Source organism: Pungitius pungitius, chromosome 2 (genome assembly GCF_949316345.1).
Source record: "Pungitius pungitius chromosome 2, fPunPun2.1, whole genome shotgun sequence".
NCBI lineage: Eukaryota > Metazoa > Chordata > Actinopteri > Perciformes > Gasterosteidae > Pungitius > Pungitius pungitius.
This window is the reverse complement of record NC_084901.1, coordinates 13,904,492-13,923,844: the sequence shown is the minus strand read 5'-3', so window position 1 is coordinate 13,923,844 and position 19,353 is coordinate 13,904,492. Positions and strand designations below refer to the sequence as shown.

Sequence of the window (19,353 nt, the reverse complement as noted above, 5' to 3'; positions counted from 1 at the left end):
AGGTGTTAACCGGAGAGAACCAGACCAAAGCTAACCGAGCCTCGCGGTGTTGTGGATAAATAATTTGATCTATTTTAAGCGGCAAACTGTCGCTAGGACCAAAAGTGCGCAGCGGTGTCCCGGGGACTGCTAATGAAGGCGCACCCCGGGTGCGTCGCGATATGAGTCCGGGTCCATGGTTGAAATAGTTTTGTTTACAAAATGGATGAATTTAAAGCCTGTGACCTGGACTACTTTCCGGAAAACATTTTAATTGACGTGTTGGCGTATCTGAGCGTACGAGAACTGGTCCGAGCCGGAAGGTAAGAGCAGCCTCACTTTACCGACATTATCTGACCACTTATTCACCTCGTGAAATAAAACCCGGTTCATTCTCCCGTCGCACAATGAAGTTGCTCGCTGTGTTTTGCGGTGTCATTCAGAGTGTGTAAGCGATGGAAGCGGCTCGTGAAGGACCAACGGCTCTGGCGGTTTGTCGATCTGACCGCGTGGAAAGGGGTAAGATTGTGTCTTTAAATGTACCGATACACCTCTTGTGTTATTTGGGAGCCTCCGTCGCGCAGTCCGCTCAACACGAGCCTACGAATCCCACTAATAACACGTCAGAACCAGCTGTTCTGACTGGAGTCACATCACTGACCGGTCTGGATGCTCCGATCTGAAAACAACAGCACGTAGAATAATGTCCATGCACAGCATAGAGACATGTGTCCCCTTGTCGTCTATTACTGAATCTTTAGCATGTCTAAATATGCACTTGCCTATTATGTATTTCTTTTATTCCTCCGTTGAGTTTATTTCTTATACATTCTAATCTGCGTCAAAATGATCCCGTGTGTATTTCTTTTTCATTGTTTTTAATTCATCATGTGAAGATCAAATAAACTCCTCTTCCCACAATCCCCTGTTGAAGTAGATTGTATTGCATGATGGTTCTGTATGTCTGTGCCATCATTGACCGTCTCTTTGCCCCCCCCCATTGGCCCCCTTTAACACGCACATGGGCTGTCCATTGTTTGTTAGGTGACATCCCGCATACTCTGGCTCCTGCTGCGTCAGTACCTGGGTTGTGGACTAAGGTGTCTGCGGTTGCGTGGTTTGCTGCTGTCTGCCAGAGGCGGCACCTTTCTCTCTGAGTCGTGGCTCAAAGCCTTGTCCACCAAGTGCCCCCGCCTCAGCAAGCTGTATCTCCTGCACGCTGACTTGCGCGGCCTCCCCAGTTGCCAGCTCCTACCCGCGTCTTTGCAGGTGCTGGAGCTGCGTGGCTGCGAGCTGCCTCGTGAATTTTTCAACCAGACTCTGGCTCCACCCGCCCGTTCCCACGAAAGGGCAGAAGCCACATCCAGTGCTGGCGCTGTGCAGCCAGGGAGGCAGCGGAAAGGGAAGGCGCCCGGCTCTCTGTCCGGCATTGGTATTGGGAGGTTAGTCCTTAATAACGTGCCCTCTTTCACGGACCAGCATCTGCAGAGTCTGACATCGTGGGAGCGGCTCAGTCGCTTGGAGCTGCGCGACACCTTTCGCGTGACTGCCAACGGCCTGAGGAGCTGTGCTGCCAAGAGCGGCGTCTGTGAGGTGGAAGGCCTTTCCAGGCTCAAGTTCCTGGAGATAGGCATCACTGGGCGGCAAGGTTACCAGTTACAGATGGCCTCCCTCGGGCTGGGCGCCGGATGGCTGGGGCTGGAGGAACTGAGCCTGGGGGGTAAAGAGGTGGGGCCGGGCTTGCTCTGTGCCAGCCGCCTGAAGGACCTGAAGGGTTTGTGCCTGTGGGCCTGCACACTCAGCGAGATGCAGGTAGTGCGGAGCTGCAGGATGCTCCGCGGGCTCAGCCGGATGGAGTTTTTAGATGTGACCTTTCAGCCTAAGCAGTGCCCACCAGTCCTGGAGGGGGAGGGGGGCGGTAGTGGAGAAGAGGAGAACAATGAAGACGCTGCAGGTGCCGAAAACAGCAACGATGAGAACAACACAGTAGACATGAACAATCCCATTCCAAGTTTGCGCCGCTCACTGGCCGTCCTGCTGCCATCCTGCACACTAGTTTTCACCAATTGCTCCGTTCAGATAAGTGCAGACTAAACCTGGTCTCTACTTCTGGTAAATGCAGAATGGCCATCCCTCATGGCTACCAGATATCTCTAATTCATCAGTCTTTTGTGGATGTGAATCAGATATTTACACCTTTTATGTCAGCAACATTTTTAAAAAAAGGAGCTATACTGTATAAAAACTGGGAGAAATCAGAATACTTTTAAGACCGTTTTCTCATGAATTTTCTGAAAAACTCAACAGCCAAAGCAGTATTTTTTTCAACCGTTATCTTTAGGAGGCTTGGCTGGTTAATAATTACATTTTTACATAATATTCAGCACCATACATTTTTTTATGTCTGTAATTTTGGTATTGAAAATATAGTTTCAAAAATTTCTTCACTCTTGAATTAAAGCTTAATGTTAGTGGTGCTAAATATTGTGATGTAGCACAGTTTTACTCCATGTATGAAATAACCAGGCATGATGTATATTTGGCTATTTCAGCAAATGAAAAAACACCAAATGACTATCACACTGAGGAGGAATCCTCTTGCCTCAATGCGACCTTGCTGTTGGATTTGCAGCATTCCATCATACATTTTACAGACGCTTTGGAAAACTGTATATTGTCCCACGGTGTGTGTATATATTGTGTTCAAGTCTTAAGGTTGTTGATTGGACAGACTCTCTTCGAAATGTGTCGCTGACACGCAAAGAAATACTTTTCTCAACAATAAAATAAACAAAATGGAGCAGTCAACGCTCGACTAGAGACGCCAGCAGATGTCAGTTACTGAAGCACGCTGCTTGCAATGAGCCACCTGCTTCCTGTTCCTTTACCACAATCTATACATTGAAAAAATATTCATCTGTTTATGAGCAGGAGTTTGAATTTGGTGTTACAGAAAGATAGCACAATACAGATTCAAATGAATCTTCGGTATCTTCTTTTTTACTTTTTAGATTTTCCTTCATTGTAAATTGTAAAATGTCTGTTTATTGTATACATGGAAAATGTGTCATTGATGTGAATGGAACTCAAGCAAGCCAACCATTTTCAGTTAACTTCTTAATTTTAGAAATAAAGCTATTTTAAACAAATACTTAATGTATAATTTGTCTTTTTATTGTATTGCATTAAGCGTTTGCATAATTCTATAATGAACTGAGAAATCACAAAAGTAATTCATATTCGGGGGAGGTTATTCTGAATCAAAGGCGATCGTTGATGGAATTGGAAGCATAAACGTATTTGTTTGGCTATTTAAGGGGGCTTAAAGCTAACTACGGAGAACACGGCAGACATTACCGAAGTCTAGGAAATGAAGGCGGGTCTACGTCATACTAACGTGGTGTGAACCAATCACAATTGGCCTCTTTCAACAATCGTGGCCAATGGGAGTCTTCTGTGTACAACAGACGGACCAATCAGGATCGTGTTGGGTAGCTTTTTGAAAACGTTGGCGGCCGAAGAAGTTCAAAATAGTAACACTGAGCTTTCTCCACATAAACGTATAGTACAATTCTTCACTACAATGCAGGTAACGTTTTCTTGTCTTATTTATCTTTCAAACAGTAACTGATGAGTTTAACGGAAGATTCGTTTTAGCACAAATAGTATTGTTTCAATAGAACACCCATTTGAGCTAACTAAGCTAACGTTGGCGTTACAACCTTTCTAAGCTAGCACTGCATGACGCCGTGTTATAAAAAACAGCACAAACACACGTACACACAGTGTTTACATTGTAAGGTGGCATTTGAGCGGGACTAACTTGCAGACTACGAAGTCGTTTATTACACCCGCTGCGAGGCGATGTGTCAACGGCAACCGACCCAAACAGAGGCCTTGTGAGGCGGCGTGACGTTGTTAGCCGAACGTAGAGTTAGCTTAACATAGAATAATACTGGAACTGATCAATATGACAATCCTTCTGCGTTAAAGTATGGTGCTTTTTAATGATATGTAGTATTATGTGGTCGTTTTGTGACGTCAAGTGACGTTTGTTGAATAATTAACGAGGACATGTGTAAGGCTCACTTTACAAACCATCTGTGCATTAATACCGTTTAGTGAAATGCCAACCAGTAAGCGCGCCGTCTGGCTCTAAAGTCAATACGATCTACAGCAAGGCTATTTAGTCCAAAGTGTGACACAACAAACCCCTTCCTACACACAAACTGGTTGAGCCGTGATACCCCCGACTCTGTGTTTTAATAAAGGTGGCACAGGAAAGGCACCTGAAAAGCAGTAAGAATCTGTGTCCAAAAATATATATATATATTAATGCAAACGTACTGTAACATTCTGCTGAAGTCTGAACTTTAAATGTACATTGAGTTAATTGTGTGTATTTGTTTACAGAATAAGGAAAACTATGAGCCCAGGAGTTTCCAGCGACCGGTAAGATTGCAGAAAGTGTGCGTTTGACAACTGTCTTACAGCAACATTCTGTTGTCAGCGTTTGCACCACCATTGACTAATAAGACATATTTTTCTAAATAAAAAGGCATTACTATGGGTTTAAATATATATATTAATGCTTTTCTAAATGTTTGCTTCTGAATACCAGATGGCAACCCCAAGCATGTTGTCAGGCCCCCAGCGTGTTCAGGTGAAGCCACGGACAGAGCCCGACAAAAACGCCATCACAGGTAAAGTTTCACCCGTTCCATCCAGACGACATTCACACACAACGAGGCGATTGCCTGTTGTGATTGATCCTCTTTATTGTTTTCAGGCCCTGGGAGGGAGTGTGTTGGCTCATCCTCTAGTGCAGCATTAAAGTGAGTAGAAGGTGTTGTCTGTCCAACTTTCACACAGCAATGAACTGACGTCATTTTTCAACATTCAAAACTTATTATTGAATATTTGTGTGTGTGTGTGTATATATATATATATATTTGTGTGTGTTTTTAGTATATTTTGGGCTTGGAAATGCTCAGTCAAAGCAAGTTAAAACAATCTTATTGCACCACCACTTGAATTGACAACTAGTACAATATTATTATCATTATTAGTGTAGTTTAATTTGTAATTAGAATTGTGCACTTTTTAGTCGGGGGGGAAAAAAGTGTAAAAGCATCAAACTATTTGTACTTTCATACATTTGAAAGATTAACAAGCGAATATTAATCTATGTACTCCATCAGAAAAGTCTCCATCGACGACTTTGACATCGGCCGACCGCTCGGGAAGGGCCAATTCGGTAATGTCTACCTCGCCAGGGTGAAGAAGCTGCAGTCCATTGTGGCGCTGAAGGTGTTGTTCAAGACACAGATAGAGAAGGAGGGTGTGGAGCATCAGCTCAGGAGGGAGATTGAGATTCAGGCACATCTCAAGTGAGTATCTGCAAATTTTACTACGGTGAACATTCATCATTCTTAGCGCTGCTTCGGCATGAAAACAGCAGAACATTTCTCCATAGCGAGACGAGTAGATGATGCACTTTCTGAAAACATTCTCTGCGTTTGTGTATTTTCTTTTTAGTGATAGAATATTACTATGATACCAGAATAAGGCATTTATTCCACTTCAATGTACCCAACTTGCTGAAATAGAAATTTTGATGTCATCTTGTAAACTTGCTGACTGTAAATTCCCTTCACTCTATTTTGGAAGCAGTCTAGATGCTGACTGAACAATAATCTGTTTTCTCCTCAGACACCCAAACATTCTGCGCTTCTACAACTATTTCCATGACCGAAAGAGGGTCTACTTGGTGCTCGAGTACGCCCCGCGCGGTGAAATGTACAAGGAGCTGCAGAGATGTGGAAAATTTGACGAACAGCGTACTGCCACAGTAAGAGCTCCCTATCCTTTTAAAAGATAACTTATTTGTGCTGTTTAGTTTTAGTAAATGAACCTAGTTTGTTCATTGTAATTAGCAAATACTAATCGTCTGGTATTGATTTTTATCTTATATTGCTGTAATATCTAATGACAACCTCTCTTATATATCCAGTACATGGAGGAGATATCTGATGCACTGATGTATTGCCACGAGAAGAAAGTGATCCATCGAGACATCAAGCCAGAGAATCTGCTGTTGGGCTATCGCGGGGAGCTAAAGATAGCAGATTTTGGTTGGTCCGTCCATGCACCATCTCTAAGGTGAAGAACTGAAGCACCGTAATGTCAGCGCACCGCTGTGCTCCGTCTTACGCGGCCTGATGCTGCTGTGTCATCTCGCTCTGCAGGTCCGCCTCATTTCTTTGTTTTGAACCCATCCAGGCGTCGTACAATGTGTGGGACCCTGGACTACCTGCCTCCAGAGATGATTGAAGGCCACGCCCACAGTGAGAAGGTGGACCTGTGGGGCATCGGGGTTCTCTGCTACGAGTGCTTGGTCGGCAACCCACCTTTTGAAACGGGGACCCATGCAGAAACCTACAAAAGAATTACGAAGGTTTGTGGAAGCTGGGCATGTTGGTGCAAGATGTGCATTGTTGTCTCTGACCAGTTAGTGGTCTGCAGGGTTCTAACTCCACCTTCCAGTTTCTCCTCGGCTCACTTAGAACCCTCAACGGGGTGGTGCATAAAAGTACCTGGTACCAGGGTTGATTATAGCCGTGCTGTGCAGTGGGCATATGGCATAAGTCACCCAAGGGTCAATCATTTTATAAGCTTTGCTTTTTTTTAAGGAAAGTTTTACAAACAACTGGCAGATTGTCCTCTTGTCTTCGCTCCTCCACAGGCCTGGTGGTATCAATGCTTCTCCTGTTGAGTTGAACCACCTATGTCTCTGCAACAGCTAACAGCTCAATTCACGTCAGTGTCTCCTGCGCCATCATTGTTCATTAATGAAGTTCATCTTTCTGTTTACAGGTGGATTTGAAGTTCCCTAAAATCGTCTCCGACGGTGCCAAGGACCTGATCAGCAAGCTGCTACGCCACAACCCAACGGACCGGCTCTCACTGCAGAGTGTCATTGATCACCCATGGGTGCGCTCCAACTCCCGCCGAGTCCTACCCCCCATCTTCCCTTCCAAGTCCTGAGCTCCTGCCTGCCTCCTTCCCCCTGAGGGGTGTTTTTATCTGTCCTTCACAAGAGACTTGGCCAGCATGTTTGGTTTCCCTGCCGTGGGCTTCAAACTGCCATTATTCTGGCACATTTTATGATGCGTACCACGGTGTACCTACTTTTTATTATCGTACAGTGTGATGTCATTGTCTGTCTGGTATGTTGTCTGATTTATTTTTTTGTCTGTGTTTTTATTGCCATTTCTTCTCTGGCACCTTTTTTTGTTTTATGGACACGTTGTAATTTTGGATTTCTGCATCTGACAGTCTTGAAACCAAAGGACTACTATTAAACTGAGTTCAGTGACGTTTGTCAGACAGTTTAAGATGAGTGGGCTGCAGTGAAAAGCATGTTTTAATTTCCCTCAAGCTATTCCTTTAATTTCTAATAAAAATTATAAAATGATAGTGTGAACATTTAATGATTATTTAATGGCTTTGGCCACCTTGCCAACCTGCCGGTGTTTGATAAATTAAGACTAGACATCAGTGACATTGTAAAGTTATCAAATCCGAGTAATTGGCCGTTCAGCAACAATATCATGTAATAATACTTTTTTTTATAGCGCTTTTCAAAAAACTCAAAGATGAAGTTTGAATTAATATTTACACTGATAATGAATAGGCCCTTAAACATATTCATCAACGTCAGTCGGCACCCGGTAGCGTGGCCGAGCGGTCTAAGGCGCTGGATTAAGGCTCCAGTCTCCTCGGAGGCGTGGGTTCGAATCCCACCGCTGCCATGTATTTTACCTGCTCTGTCCAGTATCGACCGATTCCCGTCGATGGCCTTCAAATGTAAAGCGAGCCTTAAGTTTTCTAGTTCTACACACACTGAACCGGGGAGTGCGCCATAAAAATACACAATAAATGACGTAACCCCTCTGGTTGTCTGCGTCACGAACCACCATCTGTTGGTTTTGTGTTTTAAAACATGAATTATTCTTACATACACATTATGTTTTGAGTGTTTCTTGCTAGACGGCTGCAAATATAATCAGTCAGGTGTCGCATCACGTGTAAAATGAGTTGTGTTTGTTTGTGTGGCTTTGGTTAAAATAGGTCTTCACTTTATAATCATTTTTTTACATGTTTCTTACATTCGTCTTTTTATGTTTACAGCGTCACAACTTACCAAATACCGTAATCAGCAGATCATGCTGTTAAGCAGATGTAAAATAAGACTGTAAAATAATGTTTCTAAACCGTTATTTTGGTAGGTAGCAAAAGCTCCCGCTTACAAAGAACTTCCGGTTCAGAAGAACAATGGACTTTATTTCCGGGTCAAACTCGCTTTTAACTTCAGAAACCATAACAGTATTCCGGTGCGTTCAAGTCCGAGTCGTCCCTCGACGCGTCGTCCCCGCCGACACAGTTTAATTAACCGATTAACCGTTCAACGGACTCGGCTCGGACATGGCCGGCCTGCCGCCCGGAGACCCGCAGCTCGTCTCCATGATCGTCAGTCACCTGAAGACTCAGGGGCTCTTCGACCAGTTCCGGAGGGACTGCCTCGCAGACGTTGACACAAAGGTAGAAAACCTCTAACATTCAGAGCTCCATCCCCTCTCTCCCTATCGATTCATCCATTCATTCCCTCTATTCATTCATATATTCATCCATCTCTCTATTCATTCATATATTCATCCGTCTATCTGTACATGTATTCATCCATTCATATATTCATCCTATCTATACATGTATTCATCCATTCATATGTTCATCCATCCATTCATTCATATATTCATCCATCTATCTATACATGTATTCATCCATTCATATGTTCATCCATCCATTCATTCATATATTCATCCATCTATCTATACATGTATTCATCCATTCATCCATCCATCCATCTATAAGTGTTACATACTGTTGTTCTCCTACATGCAGCAGTATGGTTCCATTCATTCTTTATATCGTTATATTATAACACAGGTTCACAGGTGATGTGAATCCATCACATTTAACAGTTCATCACCTGTCACTCAGTTTCTCACTGAATTATTATTTTGGGACCAAATTATAAGCAAAATCATTTCTGTTGTTTACTTTTCATTGAAACAAATGGTTGAACAATGCTGTTATTACACAAACTGAGTAAATGTTAACGCTCCGTATGGGATGTTCAGCCAGCTTACTTGAACCTGAAGCAAAGAGTGGACAACTTTGTCTCCAATCACCTGTCAAACCACACATGGAGTCCTCATCTGAACAAGAACCAGCTGAGGAACAACATCCGGCAACTCGTGCTGCAGTGAGTGAAACGTCTCGTTTGTTCTCTCGCTCTTTGTCACCTCGTCCCGGGGAGCCAGCGTTGATCACTCTGTCCCCCTCAGGTCCGGCATGCTGGAGCAGGGAGTGGACAGGATCGTGGCCCAAGTGGTGGATCCCAAAGTCAACCATCTCTTCCGGCCGCAGGTGGAGAGGGTGGTGCGTGAGTTCCTGTCACCCGGCAGCTACTCCGAGGAGCCCCCGCTGCCGCTTCCTTCGGCGGAGACCAAACCCGACGTGGGCGACCCCGAGCAAGGTACGGCGCCGTGTGATCCCTTCCCCCCCCCCCCTGATGAACGCCGTCCGGCTGAACCCGGTTAACGTCTCCTTTCCACAGCCTCAACGTCTGCTCCGGACGCCATGTCCATCCTGGACACCATCACCTCCCTCAACCAGGAGGCCAGCGTCAGGGCCAGCTCGGACAGAGGACGCAGAGGCCCCGATGAGGACGGCGAGATGGACATGAGTGTCGACGAGGACGGAGACGGCCTCCATGACGGGAGGACGCTGGAGGAGGCCCAGGAGCCGGCGGCGGAGGTCCAGGCCTTAGAAGTGAAGACGGAGGACGCTCAGGAACACATGGATCTGGCCACAGAAGGGTCGGTGGAGGAGGTGAAGATGGAAGAGGAGGAGTGTGGAGCGCAGGAGCAGACGGAGGAGGAGAGAGACAGCAAAACGACAGGAAAACCCACAGAGGAGAAGCACGACGACGACGACGATGATGATGATGTGCTGAGATCTACGAGTCAGGCCAAGCAGAAAGACCGAGAGAGGATAAAAGAAGGTGAGCGGATGTCTCCTCGTCCCCTTTAAGAACATCTCTGATGGAACGACCTGCTTTTTAGACGTTTGGGTCCTTCATCCATCGCAGGACAGCAATTTGGAAGACAAAGTCTTTTCAGGATATTCAGATTTGTCAGAAAAACAAACATAACTGGAGGATGAATTGATAATGAAAACATTTCAACAGAATCAAATGATTAATGAAATGGATTCTGACTAAAGTAAATATCGGTAAACTTACACACGACATAATCACTGTGTACTTGAGTGACAGTCCAATCGTATCCAAACATGATATTTGAGCATTGATTTTTTTTTTTTTTTTTATCTGCCTGAAAATCAATTGTTACAACAAGCCCAGAACTGGTGTGATGCTCACTTTGAGGTCTCCTCGTGGTTCCGATGCTGCCGTGTCTTTGCAGAATACCTCCTGGAGGACTCTGACCTGGACGGGCTGAGCGACATCACCGTGAGCTCCGTCCACACCAGCGACTTGTCGTCGCTGGAGGAACAAAGTGAAGATGACGAGCTGCTGTCGGACTCCTCTGAAGAGGGCGAACTTCAATCAGACGGTCTGAACCGTTTGCTCCTCACCGAGTTCCCCCGAGTCATGCATTGAGGAACATTCCAGCACAGGTAACCTCCTCCTGCTTCCTCTCCATCACCAGATCCAGACGAGGGAGCAAAGAACGAAGCCGGCGGCGACGCAGAGGAAGAAGAGCGCAAACCTCGGCGCAAGGCGTACGTCCACAAGCCCTTCCTCTACTCCCGTTACTATAGCGACTCGGATGATGAGATCACCGTGGAAGAGCGGCGCAGAAGTGCGGTGAGTTGATTTCTTTTCATTTAATTCTATTTGTAGATCAAAGTCCATCACTTTTTTGTCACCGCTGTCCCCGTCCATCGGTGTTCTGGCAGGCGAAGGACAAGGAGGAGCGGCTGCTGAAGAGGCAGCAGAACCGGGAGCGGATGGAGGAGAAGCGCAAACAGAAGGCGGCGCAGGCGGAGGAGCGCGGTACTTTCCTCGCGGACAGAGATGTAACCCGGTGTCTCCGTGATCCCGTCTCAAAGAACCACTTTGTTTCCCGCACAGACCAGAGGAAACAGAAAGGCGGGGCCTCTTTGGCTCTGGAGGCTCGCAAAGAGAGGAAGGTTCTGGAGAAGAAGATGGCCCTCAACAGGAAGAGGAAGCTGGACTCCAGGTAGGTGACGGACGGCCGACGGCTCCAGGTTCTGCTCCACAAAACGACCAAACGCGTGTCCATCGATTTCACCCCGCAGGAAGGACGGAGATGCTTCCAGCAGAAAGAGAGGAGACGCAGACGGACCCAAGAAAGCGGTACGTGAACGCCGCCGTGAGTCAGAGCCGCTTCACGGGCTCCACGTGACGTGACAAACGTTTTGTCCTCTGAACTCAGGAAGTGAAACCTGCAGCCGCCAAGCCCCCCCAACCCAAATGCCTCCGAATTCTGTCGGAGTCTGCGACTTGTGAAGAACGGCCCGGAAGGACGAGCGGCAGCTTCTCGGAGGACTCCGGCGAGCCCAAGAAGCTGTGCGACAAAAGCCGGACTCACTCGTTCATCCTGGAGCTGGAGCAGGGCTCCCAAGAGGCTCTGAAGCAGCGCTCCGTGGGGAAGTTTGATCGGTTCTCCCGTAAAGAACTTCACCTCAAAGAACGCAAGGAGAAGGAACGCAGCGTGTCGGACGAACGCGCCAGAGCCAAACAAAAGCAGGAGAAGAAATGTGAACATCAGGCAGATGAAGCTCCGCAGAAGGACGCTGCTGCTGTTAAAGGGACCTCTGAAGAGAAGAAACTGAAGATCAAAAGCGAGAAGAAAATGGCTGGAACCACCAGAGAAGGAAAGTCGTCCTTGTCAGAAGGTGTCGCAGATGAAGGTCCTAAAGACGCTTCGGTCAAGAAGTCCAGATCTGCGTCTGTGGAGGCTGTCAAAGCAGACAAGGACAAAACTAGGGAGAAGGAGAAAGATAAGAGCAAAGACAAGGAGAAGGCCAAAGGAGAGAGAACCTCAGCGAGAAGTGACTTGAAGCAGCTGCTGCGTGTGGATTCCACCTGCTCCTCTGAGGACATGGAGCCCGACAGCTCCAAGAAGAAAGAGAGACACCCCAAGGAGGTCCTGAAGAGGTCCAAGAGCCACGCCGAGGACCGGCCCAAATCCAAAAGCGACAATAAAGACGGCGAGAAGGAAAAGACAAAAGCAGATCAAGACGGCCAGAAATCCATCAAGTGCAGCTCTGAAGTGGAGACAAAGAGGACAAAGACGGGCGATAAAGCAAGAACCCTGGAACGATCCAGGTCCAAATCCAGAGAGGAGACAAAGACTCCATTGACAAAGACTGATAATAAAGCTCAGAGCACCGGGGGGGGTCCCGCCTGCAAAGCGGAGAAGAAGAAGGAGGCCAATGCAAAGGAGCCGAAGGGCTGCGAGGAGCCTCCGCAGGAGAAGAGCGAGCTCAAGAGTGGAAAGAAAAAAACGGAGAAGACGGATAAAGTCCCAGAAAAGAAGGACGAGAGAACAGAAGAGACAAAGACGCCACCAGAGGACGCCCCGGGGAGGTCTTCGCTTTCCTCCCCCGATGAAGAAGAGCAGCCGCAGGAAGGCCCCTTCCTCCAGGACGCCAGCACGGACTCCGACCCCCCCGCCGCCGACGTGCAGGGCGACGCCCCCCCCGAGCCGCCGGCCGACGCCCTGCTGGCTCTGATGGACGTCTGCACCTCGGCGGGGGCCAGACTCCCCCCCGGGTCGACCCTGCAGGAGGCCGACCTGAAGATGAAGGAGGCGGCTCTGACTCTGCTCTCCATGGATCCCGACAGCACCGTGTCCTCCGCCTTGGGCCACCCGGGGAACCAGGGCCCCCCAGGACGGACGGGACCCGAGCCAGAGGGGCCGCCTGCTGATGATGTCACAGCCTCCGAGGCGTCTCCAGGTGCGGCCGGGGAGGAGCCGACGGCTGCAGGTAAACGGCCGGCGGTAACGTGGCGTTTTATCTGAAACCGTTTTCTCAAAATAAATGAATGAATGACTGAATGAATGAATCCCCCCCCCCCCCCCCCCCCCCCTACAGATGTGTCTCATTCTAAGAAAGAAACAGATGTTGGGACGGAGGAAGCTGCTGAGAAGGTAAATAAAAACCACACCTGGCTTTTATTCCCTTCTGTTGATCACAAATATGTGATTCCACGTGTTGATGTTCTCCTGCATAGGAGGAACAGCAGCAGGAGAAGGAGGAGGAGGAGGAGGAGGAAGATAAAAGTGCCCGTCCAGAGGGACACGTGGACGCAGCAGCCGGCCTACGAGGTAACTTAAGGACAAACCGTGTCTCTGGAGGCGCGACGAGGACGTCGTCCTGCATCGATCTTCTTGACTTTGTGTGCTGTGTCTGAAGCAGGAGGAACCGGGGAGGAACTCACCGCTGACGTCGCTCCCGAAGCCGCTGAACAAGGTGAGCGCTTTAAGACGAGGAGTCAGGTGGAGGTTGTTTGACCTTTTAACCTCAGCATCGCGTCCCTCCTTCAGAGCGACCCGAGCCGGACGTCAGAGACAGCGAGACGAGCCGAACAGTGACCTCCTGTCCATCATCCACTACTGCGGAGGAACAGGCCGAGGAGGACGAGGAGGACGGCAGTAAGTCGAGTGGTGATTGTATTTCTGGATGTGCATAAGCCGGATTCTTCACCCCCTCCTCCCCCCCCCCAACCCCCCCTCAGCTGCAGGTGAAGCTGAGAGTGAACCAGTGGAGGAAGAAACGGAGGAGAGGAACCCACCAAGTGTAAGTGTTCTCCTCCCAGTGAAACCGCAGCGTTCCTCTCTGGTCTCTGGCACGTCTTTGTCTCTTCAGGACGTTCAGATGGAGCACGACATCCTGCAGAAGACCGAGGAGGTCCGAGAACCCGAGAGTCGGTCCAAGCTGGTCCAACAAATCAGTGAGTGGGGACCTTCTGTGAACTCCTCCTGACGTATCCATAAAGATAAACATGTATATGTGTGTGTGTGTGTGTGTGTGTGTGTATATATTATACACATGTGTATACGGAGAACACAAACACAAGCCGGCGGTAACTTGGCGTTTTATCTGAAACCGTTTTCTGTTTGTGTTCTCAGGTGACGTCTCCAGCGCAGACAGACAGGACGAGGAGACGGGGGCCGACAAGGTGAGGCTGGACATCTGGGCCACATCTGGCCGATCGTTGACACCTTTACGTAATCCTGCTTTTTTGTGACGTAGGAGGAGGAGCCGGAGGGACGAGGAGGACCAAGGCCTTCCTCAGCAGGAAGAGAACCTGGTGAGTTTTTTAAATAATCAGCTAGCTGAAGGTTTTTTTTATTATTATTATTAGTAGTAGTAGTAGTAAATAACACATTTACCTCTTTTACTGGAATAAGTTTTCACAAATTATTGTTTTTGTGTTTTATGTTTCTGTAGCAGCTGATGAGAAGGAAAAGAGAGAATCCGCTGAGGTGAATTGAACCTTCTAAAGAACATAAATGATGATTCCTGCAGAGATCTTTTCTTTTATCTGAAATGTCTCTTTTTGTTTCCTTTTGACTTTTCTGCCGTTCAGCAGAAAGCTGAGGAGACGTTTGAGGAGGACAGAAGCCCACGCAGGGGTGGAGCGTCCTTAAGCAGAGAGAGAGAGAGAGAGGAGGCTGAGACGGACCGACCGGAGGAACCAGAGGAACCGGAGGAGCCTCTGAGCGGCTCGGGGAGCCTTGCAGAAGGCCGAGGGGCCTCTGGAGGTAAATTTTGTCTTTTTGACAATGTGTTGCCTGCTCCTTACTTGGCTTTGATGGTTTTTATTACTTTGTTATAATAAAGTTTGCATCAATAAGTCTTTCTTGAATTTAGCTTTGTTGTCTTTTGTTAAAAACACAGAATAAATAAGCAGACTGAAATAACTGTTCCACCGTGTGGCTTCTTCTGACCCTCAGATGATCAGAAGGAGGAGATGGAGGAGAAGCAGGAGATGAAGGTCGAGGAGGTGGAGGTGGAGGAGGTGAAGGTGGAGGAGGTGAAGATGGTGGAGGTGAAGGAGAAGCACGAGATGGAGGAGATGGTGGAGAAGCACGAGATGGTGGAGAAGGAAGAGGAAAATGACGCAATGCTGGAGAAGCACGAGATGGTGGAGGAGGAGAAGGAGGCAATGGTGGAGAAGCACGAGATGGTGGAGGAGGAGAAGGAGGTAATGGTGGAGAAAGACGAGATGATGGAGAAGGAGGAGAAGCAAGAAATGGTGGTGCAGAAGGACATCGTACAGGAGGCAGAGAAGCAGGAAATAGTGGAGAAGGAGGAGAAGCAGAAGATGGTGGAGAAGGAGAAGGACGAGATGGTGGAGGAGGAGGAGAAGCAAGAAATGGTGGTGCAGAAGGACATCGTGAAGGAGGCAGAGAAGCAGGAAATAGTGGAGAAGGAGGAGAAGCAGAAGATGGTGGAGAAGGAGAAGGACGAGATGGTGGAGGAGGAGGAGAAGCAAGAAATGGTGGTGCAGAAGGACATCGTGAAGGAGGCAGAGAAGCAGGAAATAGTGGAGAAGGAGGAGAAGCAGAAGATGGTGGAGAAGGAGAAGGACGAGATGGTGGAGGAGGAGGAGAAGCAAGAAATGGTGGTGCAGAAGGACATCGTGAAGGAGGCAGAGAAGCAGGAAATAGTGGAGAAGGAGGAGAAGCAGAAGATGGTGGAGAAGCTGGGAATGGAGAAGCAGGAGATGGAGAAGGAGGAGATGGTGGAGAAGGAGGAGATGGTGGAGAAGGAGGAGATGGTGGAGATGGAGAAGGAGGAGATGGAGAAGCAGGAGAAGGAGAGCAGCGGCAGAGAGGAGGTGCTTTAACACAGCGGTTCTCCTGAGAACTGATGAACACACACATAGCTGAGTTCTGTCTGCAGACACAGTGAATGATCTTTGTCGTGTGTTTCTTTACTTAATGTTAGAACAATGAGGAGGAAGGAGGACCAGAGGAATCTGCAGGAGGAGGAGGTTCAGTCGACCTTCGGTCTGAAGCTGCAGGAGGCTCCGACACACGTAGATCAACTCCTCTGTCTTTGGATTCCTTCTCCAGTAACGTAGGGTGATTTTATAAAGTCTGTTTGATTTTTCTATTCCAGGTAAACCAGCGATGAAGAGGAGGAGATCGGAGGAGGTGAGACTTGGTTCTAAATGTTTATTCACTTCCCTCCATGTGTATTTAAATCCAACCCATAACTCAACAGGCTGGAGAGGAAGTGAGGAAGAACATCCGTCCAGAGGAACCTCGTGTGGAGCAACCTGCTGCTGGTGAGAAGATCCAGGACCATGATCACTAGTCAGAGTACAGAGGCAGGAGGACAATGTCTCCAACTTGTTTCGTCTCACCTGCAGATCAAAAGGACAAAAGGGCACAAGGAGGTGAGCAGAATGACGATGAGGAGGACGAGGGGGAGAAAGAGGAGGAAGAAAAGGCAGCCGCGACCAGAGCGACGACTCGAGCAGCGTCTCGTCTGGAGGCCGAGAGGTACTAATACACAGATGTACTAAAACACTAATACACGGATGTACTAGTACACAGATGTACTAATACACGGATGTACTAGTACACAGATGTACTAATACACTAATACACGGATGTACTAGTACACAGATGTACTAATACACGGATGTACTAGTACACTAATACACAGATGTACTAGTACACTAATACACAGATGTACTAGTACACTAATACACAGATGTACTAATACACTAATACACGGATGAACTAGTACACTAATACACAGATGTACTAATACACTAATACACGGATGTACTAGTACACTAATACACAGATGTACTAATACTAATACACGGATGTACTAGTACACGGATGTACTAGTACACTAATACACGGATGTACAAATACATGGATGTACTAGTACACTAATACACAGATGTACTGGTGGTACTAAAGCTGAGCTGATGGAGGTGGTTAAATGTTGGAGACGTGGTTCATCTGCAGAGGTTTGTCCTCCTTCACCTCCTTTTCCTCATTTGTCTTCTCTGCTCCTCCAGAAACAAGCCCAGTAAACCGTCCACTCGAGCCAGCCGGCAGGGCGGCAGGGACGAGGCCGCCGGCGCCGCGCGGTGAGTTCACGCCCAGCGGCTCCCAGCAGCCAATCACAGCCCTCGATCCTTTCCTGTGTTCGTCACAAGAAAAGTTCACGTCTTTGTGCTCTTGAACTCACAAAGACGTGGTTTACTGAATGTGACACTTGTTCCTTGTTTCCCCCCCGCAGTGGGACGAGGGGCCAGGCGGCCAGGGGGGGCCGTAAGCGGGAGGCCAGCCCCCCCGCGGGGCGAACACGGGGTGGACAGAAGCCAGAGGAGCCCCCCTCCAAGCGAGCCAAGCGCTAGGACCTCCGACTCGCCAGCTGTGCAGCGGGGGCGGGGTCTGCACAGGAAGCTGTTTGTGATTCACTTACTGCAGATATCCAGACGCTCTGCGTGGTCTCATGTTCTCCTGCACTACGCGTGCTTCTGTTTGTTCAGCACCGCTCCACCAATCAGAGTCCAGCGTGATCAGAGGTCAAAGTTCATATTAAAGTCTCGGCTCCAAATGTTCATTCTGTGAATGAAAGGAGTTTTTATTCATAATAACCGTAGTGTTGATTTGTGTTGTTTCTATTGATCAATACAAAGGTGTTCACTATCTCGCCTGTTGATGTAAAGACGTTTTTTACATAAATATAAAAATACTAAATATTGCTTCCTCTTTTCTTTCTTTGAGTTCTCATGTTGCTTTTAAAATGAAGTTTTGTTTAGAATTAAAAAATGTGAATCATGGGAGATTAATGAGGTCACTTTTTGCCTTTTTACATCTGAAGAGAATTGAACCAAACAAGAGTATTTTTTTTTTTTGTTTCCCCTCATCGTGGGTCTGATGATGAGGAGGAGCAGGAGGAGCAGCAGGAGGAGACGGCATTCCTTCTCGCTAAGGGGACAAACTAAGTGAAACGCTCCTCCATCGTTTACGCCTCAGGAGGTTTGGGAGCCTCCAGGTGTTCCTCCTCCTCCTCCAGGTGCTCCTCCTCCTGCTCCTCCACCGGGTTGGTGGAGCGCTCCTTTGGGCAGCGGCCTGGCAGACCAACAGCGCTCCTTTCACTCACTGGAGACGTCATTTTATTACAAGTGGTTTGCATTGTAGCTCCGACGGTTCCTTCAGGCGCATTAGAATGATTTATAGAGGCCGTGTTTTATGGCCGAGGCGGAGAAAAGCTTTCAGCACAGCGGGGACCTCACACAGCAAGAGAGCTAATGATTTATATAATATATATATAAATGTGTATACATATATATATACGTATATAATATATATATATATATATATTATCTATCCAACTGCTGCCTCACTCACCAGCTTCAAGGCAAACGGATCGATGGCAGCTGAAAGGAAACAAGTCAAACTTTCCTCTTTAGATCAACTATAAAAAGTGACATATTTACTCAAAGTGGTTAGAGGAAGTCAACAGGAGAAATAGGAATAGTCAATAGAAGGAAATATTTGATTTATACTTAGGAAATGCCAATATATTTACTTTTTCTAGTTGCACATTTTCTCTTGTGAAAAACACATTTGAACCTTTTTGTATTCTGAGACACTTTAAGACTAAACAGACACAACTTGCTACATCATCGTTCATTAACGTTTTATTCAAATAAATATATATCATATATATCATATATCGTATTACAATGTCAACCCGTCGAAAGCACAACTTTCCCTCAGACTTACATTCACAAAGATTCGATATTGAGTCAAACTATCCTGCAGAGTGAATCACATTATGATGCTCCTAAGGGGGGGTGCAGGCCTCCCTGTCAGAGGGAATGGAGGTCTCTGTGGAGGAGATGGGGGGGGGGGGGGGGGGGGGTCTTTCCTCTACTGGGGATTAGGGCAGCGCTCAACATAATGCTCCCTCATTCAGCCGCTGCTTCTCAACACGTAAAAGTTAGCAGGTGTTTAACGTCAGAACGGCTTCATGCCACAGTCACAGAAATAGCCGGCGACAGGCAGCAGGCGGGGGGCTGGGGGGTGGGGGGGGGCTGTGGGGGGAGGGGGGGGGGGTCTTTGCAGTATTGAAAGAGTTGTGCACTTGAAGTGAGATTTGGAGCCGAGCGATGGAGTCACAGGATTATTTCTCAAATCCATTGATTACTTGTAAACGCAGTTTGTGGTTGAACGAAGGAGTTTTATTACGTTGTGACACCATGTGACCAGT

At 47.6% G+C, this 19,353-nt stretch overlaps 3 protein-coding genes and 1 non-coding gene across 10 annotated transcripts; all 4 read left to right on the top strand.

The window, feature by feature from the left end:
* The first annotated feature begins 174 nt into the window (after positions 1–174).
* LOC119210818 (F-box/LRR-repeat protein 12-like) lies at positions 175–3,130 on the top strand. Of its 2 annotated transcripts, none has more exons than XM_037461206.2 (3): positions 175–302; positions 423–498; positions 1,459–3,130. In XM_037461206.2, the coding sequence occupies exons 1-3, from the start codon at positions 202–204 to the stop codon at positions 2,071–2,073; spliced, it is 792 nt and encodes a 263-aa protein (XP_037317103.1). In that variant the 5' UTR covers positions 175–201; the 3' UTR covers positions 2,074–3,130. The 2 variants fall into 2 exon arrangements, with proteins under 2 accessions (XP_037317103.1, XP_037317101.2); XM_037461204.2 differs by having other exon boundaries at positions 1,024–3,130.
* Positions 3,131–3,363: 233 nt separating this feature from the next.
* On the top strand, positions 3,364–7,456 carry aurkb (aurora kinase B). Its single transcript, XM_037461207.2, has 9 exons — positions 3,364–3,568; positions 4,393–4,431; positions 4,601–4,682; positions 4,769–4,814; positions 5,181–5,369; positions 5,692–5,830; positions 5,993–6,141; positions 6,262–6,436; positions 6,856–7,456. The coding sequence occupies exons 1-9, from the start codon at positions 3,563–3,565 to the stop codon at positions 7,024–7,026; spliced, it is 996 nt and encodes a 331-aa protein (XP_037317104.1). The 5' UTR covers positions 3,364–3,562; the 3' UTR covers positions 7,027–7,456.
* A 255-nt stretch (positions 7,457–7,711) lies between these two features.
* On the top strand, positions 7,712–7,793 carry trnal-aag (transfer RNA leucine (anticodon AAG)). Its single transcript has one exon. It is a non-coding gene; the product is annotated as a tRNA-Leu (tRNA).
* Positions 7,794–8,323: 530 nt separating this feature from the next.
* On the top strand, positions 8,324–17,839 carry bod1l1 (biorientation of chromosomes in cell division 1-like 1). Of its 6 annotated transcripts, none has more exons than XM_062560462.1 (27): positions 8,324–8,583; positions 9,183–9,307; positions 9,390–9,580; positions 9,662–10,108; positions 10,530–10,679; positions 10,776–10,933; positions 11,026–11,122; positions 11,201–11,309; positions 11,389–11,446; positions 11,526–13,083; positions 13,192–13,247; positions 13,331–13,424; positions 13,516–13,569; positions 13,644–13,751; positions 13,835–13,896; positions 13,966–14,050; positions 14,229–14,278; positions 14,353–14,410; positions 14,551–14,585; positions 14,690–14,864; positions 15,057–15,943; positions 16,054–16,144; positions 16,228–16,262; positions 16,333–16,396; positions 16,481–16,613; positions 17,147–17,218; positions 17,371–17,839. In XM_062560462.1, exons 1-27 carry the CDS (start codon positions 8,467–8,469, stop codon positions 17,486–17,488), a joined length of 5,187 nt encoding a protein of 1,728 aa, XP_062416446.1. In that variant the 5' UTR covers positions 8,324–8,466; the 3' UTR covers positions 17,489–17,839. The 6 variants fall into 6 exon arrangements, with proteins under 6 accessions (XP_062416446.1, XP_062416449.1, XP_062416448.1 ...); XM_062560465.1 differs by having other exon boundaries at positions 13,513–13,569; positions 13,975–14,050; XM_062560464.1 differs by having other exon boundaries at positions 13,513–13,569; positions 14,554–14,585; positions 14,693–14,864.
* Positions 17,840–19,353: the final 1,514 nt, after the last annotated feature.

Excerpts from the sequence above, each read along its gene's own strand:
- LOC119210818 (XM_037461204.2), top strand. The coding sequence starts at position 202 with ATGGATGAATTTAAAGCCTGTGACCTGGACTACTTTCCGGAAAACATT. Across the intron at positions 303-422 it reads GAACTGGTCCGAGCCGGAAG|AGTGTGTAAGCGATGGAAGC; the intron begins GTAAGAGCAGCC and ends GGTGTCATTCAG. Across the intron at positions 499-1,023 it reads ATCTGACCGCGTGGAAAGGG|GTGACATCCCGCATACTCTG; the intron begins GTAAGATTGTGT and ends ATTGTTTGTTAG.
- aurkb (XM_037461207.2), top strand. Across the intron at positions 5,370-5,691 it reads GAGATTCAGGCACATCTCAA|ACACCCAAACATTCTGCGCT; the intron begins GTGAGTATCTGC and ends TTTTCTCCTCAG. Across the intron at positions 6,437-6,855 it reads CCTACAAAAGAATTACGAAG|GTGGATTTGAAGTTCCCTAA; the intron begins GTTTGTGGAAGC and ends TTCTGTTTACAG.
- bod1l1 (XM_037462404.2), top strand. The coding sequence starts at position 8,467 with ATGGCCGGCCTGCCGCCCGGAGACCCGCAGCTCGTCTCCATGATCGTC. Across the intron at positions 10,934-11,025 it reads AAGAGCGGCGCAGAAGTGCG|GCGAAGGACAAGGAGGAGCG; the intron begins GTGAGTTGATTT and ends GTGTTCTGGCAG. Across the intron at positions 13,084-13,191 it reads GGAGGAGCCGACGGCTGCAG|ATGTGTCTCATTCTAAGAAA; the intron begins GTAAACGGCCGG and ends CCCCCCCTACAG.